This window comes from Corvus moneduloides, chromosome 2, assembly GCF_009650955.1.
Source record: "Corvus moneduloides isolate bCorMon1 chromosome 2, bCorMon1.pri, whole genome shotgun sequence".
NCBI classification, from domain to species: domain Eukaryota; kingdom Metazoa; phylum Chordata; class Aves; order Passeriformes; family Corvidae; genus Corvus; species Corvus moneduloides.
The window spans coordinates 116,514,853-116,540,523 of NC_045477.1; the positions used below are offsets into that span (position 1 = coordinate 116,514,853).

General features: G+C 38.2%; 1 protein-coding gene across 14 annotated transcripts in view; it reads right to left on the reverse strand.

Annotated features, from left to right (window-relative positions):
• The window catches only part of CASK (calcium/calmodulin dependent serine protein kinase), a 190,370-nt gene that overhangs the window by 115,985 nt on the left and 48,714 nt on the right, over nucleotides 1-25,671 (reverse strand). For all 14 annotated transcript variants that reach the window (XM_032100951.1, XM_032100948.1, XM_032100947.1 and 11 more), the window contains exon 2: nucleotides 23,278-23,390. In XM_032100951.1, the coding sequence (XP_031956842.1) occupies nucleotides 23,278-23,390 (113 nt within the window). The remainder of the gene's footprint in view (nucleotides 1-23,277; nucleotides 23,391-25,671) is intronic.

Below are 25,671 nucleotides of genomic sequence, written 5' to 3' on the forward strand. Positions count from 1 at the left end.
AATTCACAAACCCAGGAAGGAACATAATAATTAGAAGTAGGGTTACAAACTCCATAAACTAAATTAAAAAGGAGTAAGGAAGGTTTTCTCTGTCGTGAGTTTGGCATTCTGTACAGAAATGGAATTGCTGAAGACATTTTGCAAGCTGTGCTGTAGAATCTGAAACACTTTTCTCCTAAGGTTGCACTGTTTTCAATAATTAATGAAAGGAAATTGAAAATAGTCATTGACTCTCAAGTTGTGATCAATCAAGTTATGAAAGCAGGTTGACTACTGATAACCACATTTATTAAATCCCATGTTCCACCTGTTTCCCAGCACCGTGCAACAGCCTGAAACACAACACCTTCCCAAGTACCACAGACCACAGGCTTTTACACTGCAAACCACAATTTTAAACACTTTGTGATACGACTTCTCCAGCAGAGGGAAGTGGAATGGTGGGTGCAGAAGCACATCTGTCAGAATATGCCGTGAAATTTTAAAACCTAACAATAATAAAACAGAAACAATTGGACACATGGTGTGTATTTGATAAAAGAATGCTACACACTGGCTGGAGCACTGAACTGGTAAAATTCTCAGCTGTATGGTCACAGTGGATTTCACTGAAATAACCAGAAGGCCGTGACTTCATAAAGTTACACAGTTCGTGCTTTCTTGGAAGTGAAAACTAACACTTAATGCAGCCCCACTAAATGCAGCAATTGTTCCCTCTTCTGTCAGCTCCTTCTCCACTCCTGCTCCATCCCTCCCTTCATGCTGGTGCAATGCTTGTGCAACTGCACCATAAACACAATCGAGGAATCGATCCACCTCAACTGCAAACAATCTTTTCCCCTCCCCCCCTTGGAGCTGTCTTTCCACCAAACTGGTTCTGGCAAGTCCTGGGAACCTGCACAAACATCTCTGAGCACAACAGCGTTGACAGCCCAGCAACAGAAACAAATGGCCAGATTACAGCAACAATGGCTTAAAACATTTGACAATATGTCAAATCTCAACAGTCTGTACATTGCTGCCCTTCTCCCAAAGAGTAAAGTCAGAAAATCAGATTTCACAGTATTATCAAGACATGCTAATTGCCTTAGTTTTATGTTTTTATATATTTAACTGAACCTCAAGTTAAAACTGAGAGATGAACTTGTGAGTCAGATGGTATTTCTGTTCTCCCTCGGTAGTGTCCTGTTTGTGCAGTTCCACGTGGACATGTGTCCCTGCAGATTTCTCACTAGGTGGCAACACAGCTCCAGCTCTAATCTGCGTGGAGTCAGCAGCTGAACACGAATGGAGCCTGCATCGATTCAGCTGCTGAGAGCTTTGTGTTTGGCCAGTTCTATACCCTTGATCTGATTAATGACGGGTACAGTTCATGTCGCTGTTGTACCGAGAACGGTGAGAAGAACAACACAGAATTCAAGTCCAGGGTAAAATGGGATTATTTAATTAATTATAAACTCGTTTATATAACTTGGTTCGCAAGAGTGGCATGGTATTATTGGTCCCTTGATCAACCACCTACCAGAACAATTGGTTGAGATCTACAACACTCCTTTCAAAACCACCTTCCAAGGTACCATAACAAACTGGAAAACAATTCACAGGTGCAAGATAAAGTCTTGGTTTACAAAAACCTCAAACTGTTTTCAGCTAGCTTACGTAAGAAAGGAAAACTTCACAGGATGCTGCAGAAATCTGGAAAATTCCTCTGCTTCCAGCTTTTTAGTACCCACAGTTCAGGCCTAAGAACAAAGAAAGGATGCCACTCTGAAATAATTAAGGTACATTCAGTGCTAAGTGCCTTTTTATCCAGATTCTGTGCAAGACCAGTCTCTGCTCTACCTCTAAGCAGAGCCCTTTGCAGCTGATGGCCACACACCAGTACTGTACTGCACACACAGAGTTGTATGGCACAGCCAAAACATATCTAAACACAGTTTGCCCACATAAGCCAGAAGTTCTTCATTCAATCCATAAACTCTAACACAGTCTGCATTTATTGCTACCAAGTCCAGCAAAAAGCTTTAGAAAGCTAAAACCTTCAAGTAGTTCAGTTTAAATCACTGGAGTTTCTCCTTTTTAAAAGGTTAATTACCCAGAGTGGAGTTCTTTGTTTCATTTTTTTGTACATTTGTTCATTTCTGGAGGGTTCTTTTTGCTGCAGGTGTGTGTGCACGTATGTGTGTGTTCATGGTTTCTCTCCAGCCTTTGGCCATGGCAATACAGGTAATGCAGTATCTCAGAAAGTGCTAAAAGCACTATTACTAATGTTATGCTTAGATTGGCACAACATTTTTATGCCAAACGTTTACATCTTTTGGCCAGAATTCACTTAGGCTGATCAGGTTAACTAAAGGTTATAGACATTGCAGTCCTTTAAATGAGTTTTTAGTACTCATGTACTAAAATGTAATGACATTAAATCAAGTAAGTGCCCTTGGAGGCAACGGAACATTATCAAGAAAAGGATGTTAGCTGATCCTGAAAAATTAAGTGATTTCTCTTGCTGATCATTCTAACATTTGAAGGTTTTGGGTTTTTTTTTTTTTTTTTGTTTGAAATGTCTTTTCTTCTGTGACTTCGCCTTTACCTAAATGTAATGACAGGCAAATTCACTTTTTGATAATAGTAAAGAATCTCAGTTTTACAGGAAAAACTCTGGTATTTTAAAGATACAAAGGAAATCTATTCATAACATATTCAGCTGGTCTAGACAAACTGTCTGTAACTCCTACTCGAGGAGGGGTTAAATAATCCATCACACTGCTTCTGCTACTGAACTTAACAGTCAGGAACAGCCCAAAGGCACTCAGAAGAGGGAACTGACTGCCTAAGATGCTCCTCATACAGACAAAATGTATTTGTTTGCTTTGATTGAAGTTCCTTTGGTCTTGAACTGCTGGGCTCTGCACAGCCAATACAAAACCAGTTGCACACTAATGCTAGAAAGGAAATCATCTACTTTACCCAAGTCTAGACAACCCAAGCAAAACCAGCATCTAAAAGCAACTTTAATTCCGCAGTGCCACGTAGCTCAGTGACTGACAGTGTTTCCGCTGGCACACAGCTCAGGTTACTCTGCAGTTTTTCTCAGGTAAAATAGTACAAGCTGCAGTAAATGCTGCTGTAAGGGACAGCTGAATTCTGAAAGTCCCTGCACAGCACATGGAACTCAGCACAAACAGCACCTACAGTGCACCCTGAGTAACAGACAACTACCTGGCAATTCTAAGAGTGATGCCAATTCTGTTCTACTTGGAAATCCTGTAGTGGAGTAATGTCTGAATGCTGAAGAAAACTACCTTAGCAAAACTTATTTTCTGGTTCAGTGACAGGACAATGTCAGGAACCAGAAAATTCTTCTCAAGCAGTAATAATCCAGGATATGAAAAAATTTAATTTGGGTTTGTTCCACTTCTGCACATGCTTCCCTTCGCAACTGCTACCAAAAGTCATAGAATTTTTTTTTTTGTTTTCTTTGTTAACTGGCATGTTATAAAGCAAGTTTTGTAAAACCAGTGTGCATGTCTTAGTTCAGTCATCAAAAAAAATTCACTACAGAATGTATTTTACCAGCACTTTCAGGATTCCATACCAACAAACCAACAAAGTTTTAACTAGTCCCTTTGCTACTTACCAAATATCCATAAAGCACTTCTGCATACCAAGTTTATAATGCTTTTAAGAAGCACATTTTCCCTTTTCTGCTTGTGCATTTGCAATACTCCTCCAAGCCTCTGAAACCAATGCTCTTAAAACACACCCCCCTCCTTTCATTCCACAGAAATCAGATGTTAATGATGTAAGCAGTGCAACAGAGCTCAAATCTGTTTCTAGCAATATTCATGTCACAGCTCTAGGAATAAGGTTTTAACTTGCCTGACCTGTCTCTGATTTTACAACAGGCTGAAAATACCACAAATCTTTACAAACTGTCCCTCATGCTTTTCTTTGTAAAATAAATTAAGCTGACAGAGGTAACATGTCCCCATAAAGAACCAATCCAGTGACAACTTTGCCTATGAACTGAGTCCTAGCACAATTACAGGTCATCAGAGAAGTATCTTCTTTCATATTCACACACTTCTCATGTTATTTAAACGACAATTTTTCTTCACCAATACAGACAGTTTTCTTTTTTAATCTTATCCAGGCATTAAGCAAATAATATTTCACTTCCCTTCTTTATTATCTGGTGATAAGCAAAAAATACCTAAAATTCATACTTAGCAAAAGTTGAGTTAGAAACATTTTGATTATCTAAAAAACTGTGACCTTGGAAATTGTATCAAAGTAGGAGATTGGACTTGGAAACAGTACACATGCATGGCTTTTTAATTAACTTTTGATAAAGTTTCCCACTGCCTCTGAACTTTCATGTGATGCCAACAGCAAGAATCACATTGTAATACACAAGAATTTCCTTCTCTGTCACAGGGTATTTTGAGGGACTGACATGGACCTATAAAGCCTTGTAGTAACCAGCCGTAAATAATGGATTGCTCCTCCTGCTAGACAGAGCTAAGATTGTTTAAGTACTTGCATATAAAACCCTCTCAAATTAAATGAGCCTTTCTCAGGTGCTAAAAGGTTTGACTCAAATTTGTTCAAATTTCTTTCATTAGTGTCCAAATCCAAAACGATCTGCTAGAGTAAGAACAAACCTTTATAAATTATGCCCATTTTTCTTGCTCTAAAGTGAAAGAGCAACAATAAGCTTGCAAAAATATGAAATTATTAAAGCATATATCCACTGGCATACTTTAGACGCCCACATTAGAAGAATAACTGTTAATCTGCATCCTCTAAACAGCTTTACAAGAGCACTGTAAGAAACTGTTAGTGGGGTTCTTTTGTTAAAAGTAACCCACATTTCCTTTCCTCACAAGTTAAATCTCTGTCTAGGATAAAGAATATCTGGCATGATGGGATACATGGAAACGTAAAGCTGAGTTAAGAGGGCCCTGACCCATTCCACAGACTTTTTAGAGAACCTTTCCTGTCTGCATAACAAAAATTAAGACTATCTCTTAACATGACAGCATGACTCTCAGGCTGAACGCAGCCTTGTCCGGATTCTGAAAATAACCTGAAGCACAGGGAGTGGCACAAGGTGCTCTCCCCACCCTTCCTTGAAGGAAGAAGCAAACACTAGTTCTGAGCACGACCTCCTTCCCCTCACAAACCTCTTTTGGTGAAGCAACCTGTTCAGTGTGTCTCACTCTGCACAACTAGTTCTCACTTTTCCAGAATGCTGCAGCAGGAAGACAAGAAACCAAGGCAGGGAGGGGTATAACACTGCACTCTAGAAAGGAAATGAATTATGCACCTGTGACTTTGACATAAAACCTCAAATTTGCAAATCCATGAGCTGTTTATGCAGGTTGTATATGCATCTGCAACAGAATTAAAAATCAGCTCAGGTTCTAGCAGAATTTATGAGCTTAAATGCAGTATATGCATAGCAGCTCTGCTGCTTCAGGGCATGATGATACAGAAGAGTCTCTGCCAGTCAATACCTGGATTAATAAACCATGATGGACTTGAGTTAGCTCCATGTAAGGTCACTTCAAAGTCACAGGGACCCTGATTCTTGAGGATTTATTAGCCCAGCTAGACACAAGCTGTGGAAATGTAAATGAACAACCCCTGAAATGAAGTGCCAGGAAAATGGGGCTGATACTCTCCAAAGGGTCAGCTCTGGACTGGTGCTGAGGTAGAGCTCACAAACCTGGACAGATAATAAAAGCATGCTGTACATGTTTTGCACATCCAAATGCTTTCTAACTATAGCTGTATTACTGCACCTGTTTTTTCTTATTAGCTACAGTACCTCAGTCTCCATTTACCACAGAGAAGTAAGACTTGGCTGCTTAAATCATCCTGTTGCATAAATCTTCCTTCATGAACAACTAATTAAGGAAATAAAATGGCCTCAGAGCACAGAGAAATTAATACAATTTCTATATATATTTATATATACTACATATTACAGTCAGTTTGGATAGCCTATTCATAATTCCCAGGTAAGAAGGATTTAAAAACAGACTAAATTGCATCATAACATTCTTAAGCTGAAAAAAGAATGAAGCTCAACACAATTTTTTACAACATTGAACCCTTAGCATTGAACCTGAGCTTAAAGCTTTGAACTTTTCAGCATTCTTGAAAATTTATTAAATTAAATTGTCTTTTCTCTTTTGTTTCCCAAATGCCACAGAAAATCATGAAACTGAAATCCACTTAAAAGCCTTTTGTTACCACAAGCAATATTATTCAAGTGATACTTGTGCCAACTTAAGAACAATCGTAGACACAAAAGCGCTGCGTGCTGCTAGCAAAGAATACTGGAATCAAAGAATGATGAAAGCAGACAAGACATCTGTCATAACCCATTTTTAATAGTTTTTGCAAAATCACATGTACCGAAAGTATAAGTTATACGTCAAATTAAACTTTGAGGACAGTTACAACATACGTTAATGAAAACTGTACGGAAGCATAAATGCAAATACTGCACAAATGTAGCAACCATTTCTTCTACAGACTATTTTCTTAGTTTTGTTGTTTTATAACCACAAATTTATCTTTAAAATACTGATAAGATTCACATGACAAAAATTACATAAAACCAGTAGCCTGCTGGTAGTCATGAAATCTGATTCATCATCTCTAGTTTGGAAAAGGATTTTGAGACACAAATCTATTATCTATACAAAGTATAATTAATAAGCACAAAAAACTCCCAACCTTGTAAGAAAATTTTACAAAAGCTTCAATTTTTTTATTTTAAAAGTTAAAGAATTTTCTTCTTTTTCTAGTATACAGATATCCTTTACTACTACAACACATGCTCACTGTACTCACCTGATACTACAAGTTACAAAACCTTCAGCAATAACTGATCTTTGAGTTGAAGTTTGATTGCTCTTTGAATGGTTAAAATCTACTGGAGAATGAACTTGGGACACTGAAATAATGCATCACAATAGCATCAGATGGAAGGGTAAAAACCATTCACTTTTATCATCTTTCAAGATCTAAAGAGCCATGAAGTCGCAACAGGATCCACCAGAGCCCTGCCCAGACAGGAGGCTAAGGCAAGGCCAAGAACAGAGCTGGCCTGTTTAAACAAGCTTTCCTGAGTCCTGATCCCTGAAACACACAGTACTTTTTGGAAACATCAGGTGGAGAGAATGAACCCACCAAAGCCAACCACCAGCCCTCAGAACATTTTTCTGGGTCAGCCTTTGTGCAAAAGCCTCCAGACCAGAGAAAATGACAATTTACACCTCAGTAATTGAGGAACACAAACAAAACTGCTCCTCTGTCCTTCCCAGAGCACTTCAGAGAACCAACAGCTACCAAAATCTCCACTTACACAAACAAGTAACAACATATATCACATTGCAAAGAAAATTAAATGTTACAACACTGTAGTCCTTAAAATCTCTAAATCCTGTTAGGAATCGGGCCCTTCTTCAGTCAACTTTTCCCATACGCAAATGTCAAAGTGAATACCAATTAACTTACTACTAACACAGCAAGACTGTCTGCTGCCAGACAGGCTCCATCCAACTATGAAAGAAACAAGATTCCTTAAGCTCTCACAGTCTCAGACAACTGCAGTGGAAAGTTCAATCTGTAGGGATACAAAGCCAGATCCTAGTTCACTTGGCGAGGTAAGGAACTCCTACTTCCCCTCAGTAATTACAAGAAGGACAAAACAAAACTTATGCACAAGTGCCATCCAGCACCTACAAAACATAAGTGGGGCAAGGGTGGGGTGATGCAAAACTCAGAAATTTTGTGCCAACTGATACACGAGGGCAGAATCTTCTAAGAGGCATGGAGCAAATCCTGAAATTGGCCTTATCTCAGCAAAGCCAGTGCCCCCACATTACCAGTTCCTACTCGTTACAAGTAACCTCAGACCCAGACCAATTGTAATTAATTTCTGTTGTGGGCCAGTGGACAAACCAGGACAATCACAAACACAGATTCAAACTGAGGCAACAAAGAATTCAGAGGTACTGAAGGTCCAAGGCTTGTTATTCAGAAGAGTAATCACAAATACAGAAAAACAAAGAACTGCAGAATCCTCTTCACCTGACACAACATTCTTCAGAGGACCTACTTCTCTCTTGGGCAAATCCAGCAATCAGTTTGCAAGAGGCAAAGATGATAGTGAAGTACAGTGCTGAGAGCAAGGAGAAATCCAGTTACTGCAATGCCACATGAGGATACAGATTTGATTCAGGATATGAACCTGCCTTCCTATCAGCAAACAAACTGTCATCACAGCATGAACAGCTCTAAAGCTCTGTTCTACGACATAACATTTCTAAATACTAACCCAGAAGAGACACAGTTTTATAAAGAGACTTTCTCTCCCCATCAGGATTTATAACATTGAAGAAACTAATTTTTCTTACAGTAGTTATTACTATATGGAAGACAGAAAAAGGCTTCAAAATGTAAATTATTTTTATATTAAAAAAACCAAACTCCAGAACAGATATTAAAAGATTATTTTCCTCCAAAGATCTTGGCACATGTAAAGTGCCCTCAGTCCTCAGACCAGCATTTGCAATGCAGATTAACATGCCCTGAAGCTGTGAATAGCTTTTACTGTTACTGTACAGACCATAATTCCTCAGTAGTTACTAAACACAACAGAACCAAGGTAGAAGATTCTCTTGTGTTATAAACCACAAAGTGATAAGCAATGAACAAAACAGTGCCCTTCATCAGCAAATGACCAAGTCTTCACATAGGAATGAAAGAGCCAACATGTGGCCAGTGGGATGAAGACCAGGGAGGGGGAGGCAAGGGATTTTTGCCTAAGCTTGTATGTGTTTGTTTCAATACCAGAATCAGTTATTAAAAGTATGTTAACTGACAATGAATTAAGTTGATTGGAATTATCCCCAAATTAGTAAACTCCTCATTTGAGTATGTGATGGGGAAAGAGGGGATAATGACATGAAAGGAGCTGAATGAGTACCTTCAGTAGCCCAGAGTAAGAGGAGTTAATCATACAGACAGAGCACACCAACAGAACAGGACATGACCAAAAACCAGGAAATCAGTGGCAAAAAGCCTAGTAGTCCAGACCATTTCTAGAATGAAATGCATATTTTCAAATTTTTAATTGGTATTTATTTGCTGACTAGTCCTACCAAGTAGACAGGAACACAAATAAGCTGCTACTGCAGCTTTGATAAGATTTGAGGATTTCTCCTCTCACTCTGTTGTGTTACCTTGTGCATGCACTTTCTCCAGTGAGGGTGCTTGTAATTTAGGGCAAAAAAATGCCCAGAACAATGCCTATGAGCTATTTAGGCAAGAACTGAGGTAGCAACCATGGCTATTTACAGTATGTGCTCCTATAGTTCCCACTACAATCCCAGATTACATTTGTGTCTTAAACAGAGACACTTAGAAGAAGTGAAAATCTCTTCTGTTTTCTGAGCACCTTCACATCAGTTTGTCTCACATTCTAGAAAAACACAGAGCATACAGGATTATCTTCCTCTAAAGGGAGTATCAAAATTCTCAACTGAATAAATTCAAACTTGTGCTTTCCCCTTAACAAGGTAATTCCTCTTCAACCCTAACAGGTTTTGAAATAAGGTGCATTTAAAAAAGGAAGCAAGCCAATCAAAAGACAGTGAAGACTAGGAGACTTAGGGTGCAAGTCCTCTATTCACTTTTTTCCCCAACTTGAATTAAAATAAATCAGCCCAAAGGTAAAAAAAGTACCAAAATAAAAGCAAATGAAGCAACAGGACAGAAGAGTAAGGGAGCTGCAATGAAGAAACAGGGCTTTCCCTTCCCCTTCAGCAGCAAGGAGCTGTTCAATCCTCCTGAGGGGGGAAGGGGAGGAGATGCAAAGCAGTGATACTCAAGCACACACTGCACAGATGTAAGTGGCATCTAATGGTCCTAGATGTTAGCATCCTACATTTCCAGGGAATCCTAGTTCCTTCACTGGTTTTCCCCTCAATCAGATAAGCTTCTAAGAGGTGGGGAGATGGTGGCTGCCCTATCACTCTGCAGCACAAGACTGGTTCTTGTAGAACTACAACATCAGAGATTAAAAGCTTCTTTGCCAACATGCCACCCCACTTAGCCAACCCTGTGCTGGAAACACAGGTTCCAGTCTGGTACAGCTTTTCAAAGAGAACGATGAGGACCGAAGAGGATACAGCAATGATAACCTGTACAGACCTGAAAACAGTGATGTGTAACACATACATGTTGTAATGAACATTTCTGTGGTGGCAACTTGGATTCAATTCCTAATTTGATTTGGCAAAGAAAAAAAATCTACTTTGCTCAGGCAAAGTAGTATTTCAGAAGTCATTTTCACTACTTGTAATGCTATAAACTAAGGCAATATTTTCAGTAAGACCTGCAACTGTAAATTGTATCACAGGCAATGTTAAAAGTGACAGACATTAAGAAAGCTACAGCAACTGGTTCTGTCACAGTAGATAAAACTGTATTTTTAAAATTTAACTTTATTTAATTAGTCTTCTAAAGGAAATCAAGAAAGCTTGGGGTTTATATTGCTGACTCTACAAGAAGCTTTCAGTGGAACTTAGAATATATCTGTAAAATCTTTTTTTTAGTTATGTGAAGTATTAAAATTAAGTTCTCATTTAACTGCCTTAACAAATACTAAGGCACTCTGAAACAACAAAACATTACTTTTCAGCACCAGTCTCTTTTGCAATTGGGCTTTTCCTTCTACAGCAACTTCAAAAAACAGAAAAAAAATTGACCACTGAATATTTTAGGCAAAATAAATACAAAGAACAAACCCCCTCCCCCAACCAAGAAATACACCATAAATCTATACAAAGTGATCTTAAAAAACAACCTCCCATGAAAATCTGTGTCATAGATTTTAAGTAAACCTACCATGGATCACCGGGATTTTGCTTACATTGCCAATTTACTCACTGTCACTGTGTATATTTGTTGGTTGGATTCGTATCAGGAAATCAAATACATACAATATATACAGTGTGAGCAGACTGCCCCTGGTAAGTGTCATCATTAAAATAAAAGACTTGTAGCTGGAAGATGCCATGGCAGAAAGTGCTCAGGCTGCAGTACCACACAGAGCTGGTTAACACAGGTCTTTCTCCTAAAGTAACCAGTTATACACGTAGTAGTTTTAAAACAGAACTAGAAGAAATTTCAATGCACTATTAAAGATAAAATTTAATTCATATAAATATGTTCATTAAGAGTTTTTATTAAGTGGATTTTACCTAAAATGTAACTGTATAGACAATTTATTGCTTGTACCTAACTCACTCCATCAAAACAAGTAATATACTGGAAGAAAACGGATGGTAGAGATGGTAGAACTCGAACAGCAGATAAAATGTAGAATGTCTGGAAGAAACAAGTTCAGAGGTCTCCTCAGGACTTTCAGGTCTTAGACTTATGTAAATTTACATGCTTCTCTTGACTGAGCAGCTAAAAAGCTCCAGTGTTCTACTGTGTGTGTTAGCCAAGATATATTTTACAAGATAGCTTCCAAACACAAGTATTTCCATCTGCCTTTGTATCAAGTAGACCTAATTGTTTCTTTTAATATTTGTCTTTCTCGAAATGTTTTCTTTACTCAAAAAAGATTACAAATCTATTTCCTTTTTTCCCCTTCTGAAGCAACTCTTACCCTGGGAAACAGCCATTGCTTGGCACTGTGTACAACTGGACTGAACACTCTCCCACATAATGACATCCTATGGAGATCTCTCAACTTCTACATATTTTATGTATTACTCATAACTATTTGCTAATGCAGATGTCAGAATGAAAATTTCCATGGAGATCAGCGTGCAGTTTTTACAACTGCAGCACAGATTGTGGCAGTTTGTCACTGGTCTTCAGCTTCACCATTTTTTCCATGCTTAATTTTTCAGCTGGAAGACCAGTCAGACGACAGGATTTATGCTATGTGTTCATTTTATTATGAATATACAGACATATATACACTACAGATCAAAAATATGCCCCTCATTTTAAACTCTATAGTTCTCACTCCCAACCTATTACTTAGGAGGTCCATTAAGATTTGCTAACACATCTTTACTTTTGCAAATTTCCACTGCCTATAGCTCAAAACCATGTTCATCTCCAATCCCTCAAATACCAGTACATGCAGAAAAACTCCAAGAGGAATGTTTGTAGCTGACTTGTGGAAAGATTGCCCAAGATTCTGATGTACCTACCAAACTAGCAGAAAACTCTGGACACTACAAAAGAACAGGAATGTGGGATCAGAAACCACGAATCTTGCTTTCAGAAAAAAAATATTTTAGGCAAGATCTGCAAAGGATGCAAGCTGGCCCAAGCAAAACCCACATGACCCAAAGACAGGGATTTTACCCATGTCCTACAGCTATGGCAGGATACAGGTTTGTCATTCTAACATGAAAGGCAGCCTAGAACAGTCCAACCAGGGTCATTATTTACTATATCACAGTGACATATATTTTTAGATTCACATAACAACAAACCCCAGCATTTAAGAGGCAAAAAAGGTTCTCTTTGGATCAATGAATTACCAGAAACTGCAGCTCAGCTGCAATTAATTTTGAATTTTGTTGATTGCACAAACCAGAACAGAATACATGCTAGCATCCAAACAGAAAATATTTGAAAATACAGCTGATGCTCATTATCTTCCCTGTGTGTTTGTAACCAGCCTGAATTCCAGCAAGCACAGCTAGAGCGTATTTCTGGACTATTGGCAAGAATCAGGATTCACTAGACAAGTACAGAGCGTGTACAGAAACAGAAATGTTTTGGAAAGCATTTTAATTTTTCTGAACAGGAACTGGACATACCTCATGAATTCTGCAGAAATTAAAGACAACTATGGTTAAGAATGAAGACTTGAGAGCGTTTATAAAAAATGTTTTTAAAAGCATATTTCCAGATTTTTAAAAATAAATTTAATTATGATTTTGCTTTGCAAAGTGGGTGAAGAAACATACCTTTGTCATTTGGCTAATTGTACTGGTAAAAGATCCAAGCATTGCTTACTACTCAAGAATAGCTGGAGCAGGAATATCTTCCCTACCTTTCCAACCTCAATTTCTTTTTCAAACAAATTTGCTTTACTCAAATTCTCTCTCAAACATTTTGCTTTGCTAAGCAAGAAGGATGCTATAATTAAACTAGGGTTTTAGAAAAGAAAAACATTAGGTTATGTGATAAAACCTCAGCTGCACACCCACAAATGAGCACAGAGAAACAATGGCATGTGGGGCAGGGGGGAGCCCACATACTACCCTGCTCAGCTGCTGCCAGCTCCTCACAGGAGAGCCATCAATCCATCAGAAAGTTTTGAAGCTGCCTTGTGGAATCACAGAATGGCTGAAGGGAGCTGTGGAAGTCATCTGGTCCAACCCCTCTGCTCAAGCAGGGCCACCAAGTCCCCACTGTCCAGGACTGTGTCCAGGAAGCTTTTGAATATCTCCAACAATCCACAGCTTCCCTGGACAACCTGTGCCAGTGCTCTGCCACTCTCACAGTTAAGAAAGTGTTTGCTGGTGCTCAGGTGGAGCCTCCTGTATTTCAGTTTGTGCCACTGCCTCTGATCCTATCACTGGGCACCACTGACAAGAGCCTGGCTCTGTCCTCTTTGTACCCTCCCTTCATGAATTTGTACACATCAACAAATCCCTCCTGAACCTTTCCTTCTCCAGGCTGAGCAGCCCTCCCAGCTTTTCCTCACAGAAGAGATGTTCAATCCCTTCATCATCTTAGTGCCAGCCCTTTGCTGGGCTCTCTCTGGTACCTCCATGTCTGTCCTGTACTGGGGATCCCAGAACTGGACCCAGCAGTCCAAGTGTGGCCTCAGGAGTGCTGAGGAGAGGCACAGGACCACCTCCCTCCACCTGCTGCCAATACTTTGTCTAAGGCAGCCCAGGATGCCACTGGCTCTTCTTTACCACAAGGGCTCACGGCTGGCTCGTGTTCACCTTGGTGCCCACCAGGACCAGCACAGGAGTATCATTTGCTCTCCCATGCTTAGGCAGCTCTCCCAACCACCTTGTTCATCCAAAGATTATCCTGAATGTCCTCTCAATGATATCTCTCAGCTCCATCAGCACTTCTGGGTGCACATCCGTGTAAATGCACTTTAACAATTCATTATCCTCAGGTGCCTTTGACTGACACAACACAGAAGGTTCTCAGACATCTCTTTTACTGCATACTTCATGCATTTACTACCAAATGCAAATACGTAAGTCATCGTCCTCTCAAACTGTCCTATGCATCCAACTAAATATTCAGTAAAGGGACAGACAAGGCTGAAAGAGTATGAAATTTAAAAGTATTTTTTGAATAATAGTGAAGTGTGCCTGTGATATTTTATTTCTGGGTAGAGAGAGGATTAGGCTCTTTAGAATCCTGCTCAACTACAATCTTTCTCACTGTGGTTTGGGAGATATGATTTGCAAAGCTGAATCAGGTTCAAAGTGATTTTCTGAGGATGCACCTGTAGCCGACTGGGATGAGCACTTCAGTGACAGGCTTATCACTGGCAAAATCCCCACCAAAAAAAGCCTAGGACAGTTATCTCCAAGACTTTTGTAAGCTATTCAGTACACTCACAGGCATCATTCTGCTTGGAATGAGCAGCATTAACTGCAGCACACCTTTTCACATCTGTGATTTATGCTGGATCACAAGCACTATCTGAAAACATTTCTTCCAAATTAAAAAATTCTACTAAGAATTTGAAGTATTTTAATTTTCAGTGAAACTTGCATTCTAAATGGTTGTGAGCTCCAGGGAACACGTGGGATTCAAACAACAGATTTCAAAGACCAACCAGTTTTTGTCCAGATGAAGAAGTGATGTATAAATACAAGTCTTCACTGAAGTTTTCCTGAATTAGCAAATATCCTGTAGCACTTGAAATGACCAAAATGTGCATAAACTATGTTTATTGCCTTGAAAAATGGTTCAATATTATATATTACCCAAATAATTTCACTAGTTATTTCAGTAAAGATTTTAATCAAATGGTCCCTAAGCCCTATATTATATGCACAAACAGGAATTAACTTTTAAGTGACAAACCTTATTTCACTGAGCTAAATGACATGAAGTTGAAAGAAACTATTCATAATAATATTTTTTGGCATTAGTCTTATTTTCTTGTTCACAAATGTGAATATATTTTCTTATTTCACATATACAGAAGTGTGATATAGAATCACAGGCTCGTTTGGGTTGGAAAGGGCCTTAAAGACCACATAGTGCCAAACCTCCTGCCATGGGAAGGGACACCTCCCACTAGACCAGGTTGCTCAAAGCCCCATCCAACCTGGCCTTAAACACTTCCAGAGATGTGGCATCCAAAATTTTCCTGGGTGACCTGTTCTAGTGCCTCTCATATAAAATGAGAAAAAAGATTACAGAGATGTTACTACAGGAGCACTTTCCAATCAATTATGATTACTTAAAAAAACCCAAACTGGGCCAGCTGCATACTCAGTTATATAACAAAAATAACAGTTACATTATCTATTATCTGCCGCATAAATTCTGTTTAGTGCTAATTACATAATCATTTCCATTATTATATGTGTTCTAAGAATTCCAAGATACAGCAATTTTTTAATTAGCACTCTTAATATGTTATTCTTAGAATGAATAATTATTAAAATGGCAGTTAAATACACTTGATGTAATTGCATTTTGAAACCTGTAAAGTGTACCATTTTTATTTATAAAGCTGGGAAATGTTGCCTGCACTTGCTGCTCAGCTGCACAATACCTTTCTCAAAAGTAGCTTCATGATAATGTTACGTAAAGATCTGGCGACAAATCCACTGTGGTTTCAGCCAGTCATTTTTCACAACGTTGGCACCACAGTGAAACCAAGAGCAGAAGAACAAAGCTGTCAGAGCCAGCACGTAGCCAAGTAGTAAAGATGAAAAGAGAGGGAAGAAGAGGTGCACTCCTGCAGAGCCATTGTGTGTTCAGTGCTGTACTAAACCCAGCAAAATCAGATACATGTTGAAGGCAAAGGACTGAAGTCATACAGCAAACAAAGCTGCCCTTGTTTTGGAGGCTGATTAGAAGGAATAAAGAACCAATTGCTTGAGACACATAAAAACTTAATGATTTTTCTTCTACTTAAGCAACAGTGCATAAAAAAAATTAGGTAAATATCCTTTTATGCTTTAAAGTGGGTGTAATAAATTCCCAAGCTATGCTTGCCCTGCTGAAGATGGAAAAGGAAAAGTGTTTCAAGAACACTGCTGTTAATAAGCTTGCATCAATATTTCCAGAAATTTTATGTTCTTGAAGTAAATACCATATAGTTGATCTCTATAACTCTTTGCTTATGATCTGGATAATGGGTCATATTTCCCTACAGAACATCACAGTTGCTTCCCCGGATGAATCAAATTTGTATGTGTGACTCCAAAAGAGATCAAAACTATGGTAATTTGACCAGTGACACTTCTAGTATTCCACTCCTGGAAGCCTGTATGTGGGCACATGACAGGAAATCAAAAAAAAAAAGAAAAAAAAAAAAGGGAAAAAAAAAAGACTTCTAATATATAACTCTGTATTTTATGTGAAATGTTGCCCAAGACTGATTTCTGTATTTCCAACCAGAAAAACATGTGCACCACTTCTGCAGTGAACTGACTTCCAGTAGCAAGGAAAAAATTAGTCCTTAGAAAGAAATCCTTGTTATGTTCCCATGCATTCCTGTGATCCATTGACTCTATCATGTGGTCAACATGCTGCCATGCTTACAGAAGTAACTGCTGGGGGAAAAGCCTGCTTCCATCTCTTATGTTACATTTGTGCACAGAAGTATTTAATTCTAATGACACTTTGTTTATGAAAGTTACAGCAGAGCTATAAAAGTTAGACATTTATGAAATTTGTACACAGAAAGGAGTAGAACTGAATTTATAACCAAACCAGCCAATGGCTTCTCCAGACAAAGGAAAGAAGAAACCTCAAATCTTTCACTAAGTTAAAACAAGTAAACCCCTCAGAAAGGCTTAGGTAACACTTCCTGTACCAAAGCAGGACCAGTTGGATCCCTTTGTGAAAGAAGGAGAACTAAGATAGCAACAATGCACTCCCCAGAAAGGCAGACTCTTGAAATTACAAACATCAAAAGTGACTTCAAGTATCAATCTTCAAGTCCTGCTGAGAGGCACAAACTCTACGACAGGTCCCTTCCATCACGACCCAGACACTCTTAAAAAAAAAAAAAAAAAAAAATCCTAAAAAGCATTATTTTTATATTTGATTTTATATTACCACAGGTACATGGTTAATTCAAGTTCTTCCTATCTCTTTATCCCAACTTGCTTTATTGTTTGTACAGCACACACAGAAGCGACAGTGGTATTTAAAGTACCAGCAACATAAACTCCATGACAGTCAGCTACCTTTAAAGAGTTTCTTTTCAAAATTCCACATTTGTGCATTTTCTTATGAACAGAGGTGTCACTAATACCATGTGATTTTTGTGGTCTATAAAAAGATGCCTCGAACTTTTCATTTGTGAGACACACACACACACTGGATGAATCTTCAAGAAAACTCCTGTGTGATAGAGTTGTATTCACAACACTAGTGTCACTAAGTACTTGGATTATGACTTCTCATAGGGTTAAAATGGCAATTCAAAAGCAAAGTCAAGCTGGTACAGAGCTTTGTACCCGCTGAAATATCCTGTTTTCATTAGATCACAGAAAGACTGGTGGGAAATTACCTCTGATGGTCATTATGTCCAACCCCTACTCAAAGTGAGGTTACTGCACACACTGGGTCAGGATGGCTGTGACTTCATCAAGCAAACTCTTGAAAACCCTGTCCAACCTGAGCCTGAGCCTTCTGAGCAACAATTCCTGGCCATTTCCCTATGTTCCAATAGCTTTCACTCAAGGACAGCTCAGCTCTGACATTTTTGTAGCTCTTCAAGCAGTTGTAGACCACATTATAACACCATCAGCCTCCTCTTCACCAAACTAAAACAAACCCAGCTCTTTCAACCTCTCTTTGCCCATCATGTCCTGCAGGGTCCTGATTATCTTGATTGTCCTTTGCAGGGACCTTTCCAGTCCTTTGGCACCCCTCAAGTTGTGAAGCCCCAAACTGGGCACAATAGCTCAGGTGTGGGCCCAATGCCACACAGAAAGAAGTGACTGCCCTTGATCTGTGAAATATGGCACAACACAGAACTGGCAACTACCAGAAATTCCAGATTAGTTGGTATTTCCAAATGAAAGGCAATGAGTCACTTGCTCTTTCTTCAAATCCAGTCTATATATGGTACAGTATCATGAAATATGATGACATACAGATTTGTAGTATTTTTTACTCAAAAGAGATGAGCTCAACACTGACAGTACATTTTTTTCTGAAACCCTTGAAAATGCACAGGGAGGGAAGTGCAGAATCTTACAGATACTTTTGTGAAAAATAACTTATGATTCACCACAGCCTTCCAGTATAAAAAGTTAAAGATACTGTCATGCAACTTCATTCTAAACTAAATAAAGCCTTTTGAAAAAACTGCCCTGATGAAATTATTCTAAAAAATGGAAGTCTAAATTAATTAACTAAATTAAAATAAGAAAACCAACAAGGGCAAACTTTAAAATGAAATAAGCAGAACAAGAGCAAGGTCTTGACTTTAGGAAAATCACTCTATCTGAAAGTAAGTCAGGGGTAAGATCTGTGGGCCTCTTTGTGGAAAAAAACCCCTCAACACAACAACTAAAACACAACAAAAACCTGCCAATTTTTGTTTCCCACCCCTCCCCCCCCATTAAATAATTTTGAAATTCTCCTCCTAAAGTGGATCATCCATAGCAAGACCAGTTTCAATTCAATTATCCTGCCCCTCTCCATGCTAGAAGTAGTCCAAGAACCATACTTAAAACTGCTTTCTTGGCTACAGTTTTGCTCTTTGTCACAGACAAAAGCATTCTGCAGACTGTCTTCACAGCCTGCTTCCAGAAGAACCAGTTTGGGTTCTAAGGAAACCTCAATCTTTCCTTATCAGCTTATTTATTCAGCTTCACAGTGGCCTGAATGCACACAAACCTGTATATCAACCACGTACATCAACCTAATAAATAAGGTGTAGACTATTAGAATGTTGGAGAAGAACTGGTAATCACTTTCTTTGTGAGGGCATTTCTACAGAAATGAACTACAAGTAAGAGAATCTAATATATGTTGAATTAAATCTCGAAAAACAACTTCAATGCACTGTAAGCTCAAAACACTGCCCTTTAAATTGCTTTAGAAAACACTCAGCATGTTACAAGAAAGCAATCTGGACTTAAGAAAAGGCAGGTAAGTAATATGTATTGGCTTTTACTAAGTAGTAAGGAAGTGATCACCATGCTCTTCCTGAGAAATAGTGCCTACACTTAGAGAGATATTTTGGTGTTAGAGTGGTAGCTAAAAATCAGACATGCAAGCTGTGCAGAGAAAAATAAAAGAAAGAGAAAACACATGGGATGCAAAGAGAGCAGCAGAGGAAATGGACGGTCAAACCAAGATGTGGATTCCTTATTCAGAAATAAGGAATATGCTTCTTACACTTTTCTGCTCCAAAAGTTCTGGGTATGGCAACTAAGAGCTCTACTTTAAAGTAAGTTTATTGACATCGATGTATTTTTTTAGACCTCAACAGGTCTACTACTGCTGGCTTCTGAGAGCATCAAGTACTCTTCCACATGGATTCTTTAAATTGAACAGTACAAAAGAGACTCTTATGTCTAAAAATATTCAACCTTCACATTTTCTTATTTTTGATTTTTTTTTCTCTGTGATATGAGTGAACTGTACTAGAATCTGTCAACATGTAAAATATCCAATGTAAATTCAGCAGATCACATGGCCACTTGAACAGTGACAAGGTGTCAATATACTTCATTAATATGGTTGAATTACAACACTACAGAGATTGATGATACACAATATGCAAGACCATGAATACTAATACATAAATCCAACAGAATTCAGCCTAGATTAGATTTGCTAGCTGTCAGGCATTGTTACATAGCATTAATTTTCCCTGCTATTATCAAACCACTGCAGTGATGCAGCGAGACACAAAAATCACTTGAGATGTCTGTCCCTATACATGCTATGAGTATTGAGCAGCCTTACAGAGAGAACACTATACCTGATAAAAGTTGTCTTGTGAGCTAGTGGCTTCTCCATCATATGCCACAAATACCCACAATAACACCAACCGGTAAAACACCAGCCTAGAGAAGCTTTCCAACTTGTTTTTGTTACTCTGGTAAGGAGATACCACTATTGTAAGACACCAGTATGTATTTTTCTAAATGAATTGGTTAGAAAATAGACCCTTTAAAACCCATTTGGTGCCCAACTGCTTCACAGATTAAAGAAATCAAAACATTCAATCAAAACTAGTTTTACATTATCTCTTTTTTAGCACAGTACCGTTATGCCTAAATTTTCTCCCTATACAGTATTTCAATTATATTGCCCCACACATTACTTAGACTGCTGCTACAAACAACACAGAATTTATTGGCTGGAAAGACCCTCTGGAGGCAACCTAGTCCAAACTCTTGCTCTAAGCTGGTCAAAACAGCCCTGGCAGCTCGGGGCCCCATGCAATCCACTTCTGAGCATCTCTGAGGATATTCTTCACGAACTCTCTGTGCAATGAGGTGCAGATTTTCTTTTCTTTGTCTCTAATTGGCATTTTTTCATGTTGCAATTTGTCCACATGGCTTTTTGTCTTTTCACTGTGTGCCCAAATGAAGAGCTTGGCTCCATCTGCTCTGTATCCTTCTATGAAGAAACTGAAGATAGCACCAAATCTCAGCTTATTAAGGCTGGATCAACTTAGTCCATCTCTGCTGGACTCATGCCAGTGCATCATTGCTTTTCTTGTTCTGGAGAAACCAAGACTGCACATAGTGCCCCAAGTGTGGCCTCATAAGGGATGAACAGAGGGAACAATCACTTCCTTTGCCTTGCTGGCTACACCTCTGCAATGCTCTACTGTACAGTTGGCTGCCTTTGCCACAAGAGTACACTGCTGACAAACAATAATGAAGTTCTTACCCATAAACACATCATCCCATGGGGGTATTTATGTGAAAGTACTCAAGAACAAAGACTTTTTAGATTTAATCTGAAAGTGTGGAGGCATATTGGGCCCTTTAGCTCTAAGCACTCTGGATATAAGTGGAATTAATGGAAGGAATGGTCATCAGCTCCCTCACATGCAGATTGTCCTGTTCTCCCACTCCTGTGCCTCAAAGACTGGAGGTGGAGAATTGTGCAAAGATAACCTTCAAGAGCAAACTGATCTTGCAGAGGGCAAAACTTCAAGGTAAAGAATATCTCCAAGGGTTAATCTTATCACTTCATTACAGCTCACACTTTAACACAATTTACAAATGCAGCTTCCTCACAGGTATACTTACTTTATACCAGTACCACCATCATGGCTGCCCACCAATGTGCTTAAGCAATGCCATATCGGAAATAAACAAATTAGAAAAATAAATCTTTAAAACTCCCCTAGAACCTGGGTAGAGGTGCAAAACAACCCCAAACAAAAAGCAGAGGAAAAACAAAGTAAAGAGTACAGCAAATGGAAAGTCTGTGAAAAATTCACATTCTTACGCAGAGGTAAGAACTTCCTCCACACTCACTTACACATTTATGTGTCTTTGTGTCTTATTACAAAAATTCAAGGCATAACAATTCAAACCTTAAAAAAAACCAACCCCAAAACGACAACAATCCCATCAACAATCCAAATCCAAAACCACAAAACACAAGCACCACTAAACATGGAAAATGTTTGTGATCCTACCTCAATGACCAGCTACCTTGAATTGTAATTACAACAATACAAAAAAAGTGGAATTGGAAAACCCCAAAATTTCTTAATACACTCCCAAGCCTATTCTTTAGACCCAGGCAGAAATTACAAACCATCCACAGTTATCTTTTTTCAGTGAATCTGCTATTACTATTGGCTTTTCTTTTTTTCTTCATCAGTCCCTACTCTTTTGTCTACTACTTTTCCCTTTCAGGAATTCTTCATGGCCCCAAAAGGTTGAATTTTACTGTCATGGAGCCAGGAAAGCAATATACCACCAGAGGCAGAAATGTGTCCTACCATCAGTAGTTCAAATGAGGCTCAGAAAAAAACAGAATACAGACAGAACTTATTTAAAAGACATCAAATCATTTTAATAAATATTCATTAGCACAAAATGCAATGGTTTTGGTATAACTTGCCAAAACCATAATGGAGCTAATCAGAAGCTAAATATTGTGGAAAATGTGTCCTATATTTTTTTTGGAGGCTAGAAAAAAGAAACTAGCAATGGCATTATTAAATGAAAATATTTGGTGAAGTTTGAAGCAAGACCTGTGTTTTACCTTGTAAATCAAACTAGCCATTAAGGCTCAAGATACTGCTTGTTATAAATACCAACAAAAGTCATTGACCCTTTTTTGCTGCTAAAGTTGGGTTCATGAGGACTTAGATGGCATCAGTAGAACCTCCCAAAAACATTACTGTACAAAAGAATATGATCTTGAGAAAAAAAATACAAGACATGGAGTACACAGCAATTCTCACTCAGTTGCCAATGCTCTTCTCCATGTAGGGTAAAAGAAGAACTTTATGCACACACAAGTTGAATATACAACTTGTAAAACAGACTGTTTTACCCTAAAATAGGAAATGTTAAGAGTTACAGCCTTGTATTTACACTGTAGCAGTTCTGCAGCACTGCCTGTAATCCTGGCTATATGAAAAATATAGTTTTATATAATTTTGCACTTTAATAGCAAGTCTTCACCCATTTATAGCAAATTACTTGCTAAATCTGGACTAGTAAAAACAGAACTCGTGCTCTTACTTTACTTCCTGTGTATGCTTTTTTGACTCAGAACTATTCTCTTTTTATGAAATTCAAATTCCTAAAAAAAGAAAATAGAAATAGAAATGGTTTAGACCTAATTATCTTTCTACTACTTATGATCACCACTGAATATATGGAGAAACTACTAAAGATAAGAAATGCAAGCCCTAAGCTAATTTTGAGATATACGACCTTGCTTTAAAACTTCTAGAAAATATGAAACAGAAAGTATCACAAAGAGAGCAAACATAGGAAAGGCTGACAAATCAAAAAAACCTGTCTGCAGGGAGTTTGCTTAATTATTAATTCTTACCTTCTGTGCTTAATCCAGGACTTGAAGTGAATTTTGCTACATCGACAATCTTCACAGCGAACTGCTGCCCTGTCTCCCTGTTGATGCATCGCCGCACGACGCTGAACGGACCCCTGCAACACAGACAAACAGCAATGAATAACCATTCTCTTCTTCAGTGAGCTGCAATTCTCTTACTTCCCAACAAGGCTTCCACTCGTGCATTCAAATGTAGTGTTTGCACAGAATATAGCTCTCGTCCTTGCTGCCCATTAAATGTAAAATTAATCGTTCTGACTACAGACTGGTGTAAAGAACATCAAGTGAGTTCTGTATTTGCCTATAATAAAGACATATTCTCTTACCCTGACCATTTAGAAAGGCTATGCTCTTAGAAACCTTATGTAATATGTAACATCACTACTATTATATTTTAAGTAGACTTTATTTAGATGCAAAATCCAAATAGGGGGAAAAAAATGGAGGTGAGAAACACATTCCTTCTTTCAGTCTTATGCTGAAAGGATAATGGACAATGACAAGAGTAACAGAACTGTGAGCTGTTTCAGTTTGTCTGTTTTACACAAACAGGTTTATTTCAAGTTTGACATCACTGGATACAAACAGCCTCCATTACAATACTTTGAAATTCCACAAAAGCTCGTGGTTTTCTCTAATCTATGGCACTTAGAGAATCCCCACAGAAGTTACAGATGAAAAGATTAAAATTAGTTCAGACAGATGTTACCATTGCACTCAAATAAAAAAGAGTAGTTATTTTTTGAAATTGAAGTTACATTTGCCAAAACACCAGTCAGAACAATGGCAACCTTTTAAAACCCATCAGCACCAATATGTATTTTTGGAAGCATCTTTTAGTAGATCATTTAAGTTCTTGGTGCCTTAACTTATAATATGGAATCTTCCGTCCAATATTAACAACCAATACCATCAGATAAATAGGGTAGGTCAAGCTTTCAAACATGAAAAATTAATATGTTATGAAAACAGAATAGGATTGTTTCTAGAGTTCACTAGCTGTGGCAAATCAATCCTTTTTTACTGCTCCTTATTTAATGACTGACATGTGATTTCTAAAGAAATCCATTCTGAAGTCTTCTCAAAAAGATGTGGGGGAAAATTTGAGGATGGAAAGAGCCTTTGTTTGGAAGTTTGTCTATTGAGTGAACATTCACCTGCTGAGTGAAATAAATGCTTTAACACAGCTTGAAAGACAAATTCTTCCATTCAAACAACGAACTGGAAGTTAGTTGACACATTTCTGAGCAATGAGATTGCAAAGCAACACAATTCTCAAAATAAAAGGTACCCTGAGGAGGCAGAAATGTCCCTCTGAGGGCCCTTACAAACCTTTATAACTGGCTTTTGGTATTCCTTTACACACCAGATGATTCAAAATGTGTAATTCATCACACTACCAAACCTGTACTCACATAGCTAAAATCCAAGTTTTGTACCCTTTCAACATACAACATCCTTGCAAAGATTTCTTGAAATAGGATTATTTCTGACAGAGAACATGAATACCAAAACTGGTCAATGAATCCCAATCTAAATATTCACAAGTAAGGAAAATATTTATTAGCACAACTAGGGCCGTGTGATGTACTCAGAATGAACTACTCAAGAAAATGCATGTTTATTTTCTTTCTTCTTGCCTTGCTCCAAACACACAGTGAAATCCCCCCTACTAATGGCTGTTTTCTCTCCTGAATCCACACCCCACCCATTATTCATTATTTGGTCTTTTAGCAAAAATTACCACAGATATTTTTAAAAAGATGATCAATTAAGCCTCTAATACATAGAAATCCACTTTCATCGTTAAATGGAAAAGGTTCAGCTGACTTCAACTGGCATTGGAAGGATACAGCTACTGACCTAGAATCCTCCCTCCACGTTTCAAAAAGTGATCTTCCATGGAAAAGTCCCTCTTTATATAGATCAGTGTCACCTTCTTATCCCAAATTTCTGTTTACTCCTCTAGCATCCATCAAAGTAAAATTGTAAAAAAAAGTAAGAATACATTTAGATTATGCTAATCTAAAACCATTTCAAAACCTAAACTGCAGCTTTGGAATAACATTGGCAACACCTGCTTTCACTCCTAATTGTCATAAATCACTAGAAACTAAATATATTTCATTCAAATGATCCTTTTTCTTTACATTGTCATTGTTTTTTCCTCCCACAAAGCCTTTCTGGAGACATTAAATAATGCTTTTAACATATTCTGATCTAGAATAGTAGATCACTGGAGTGCAGAGATACCTCAGAAGACCATATTCTTACCCATACGTAGATCCCCGATTTCTGTTAATTCAGACAAACTCTATGAATATAAATATTTCTTGCTGTTGGCTGGGCTACTTTTAGATCTCCTGGTTTTGCCAA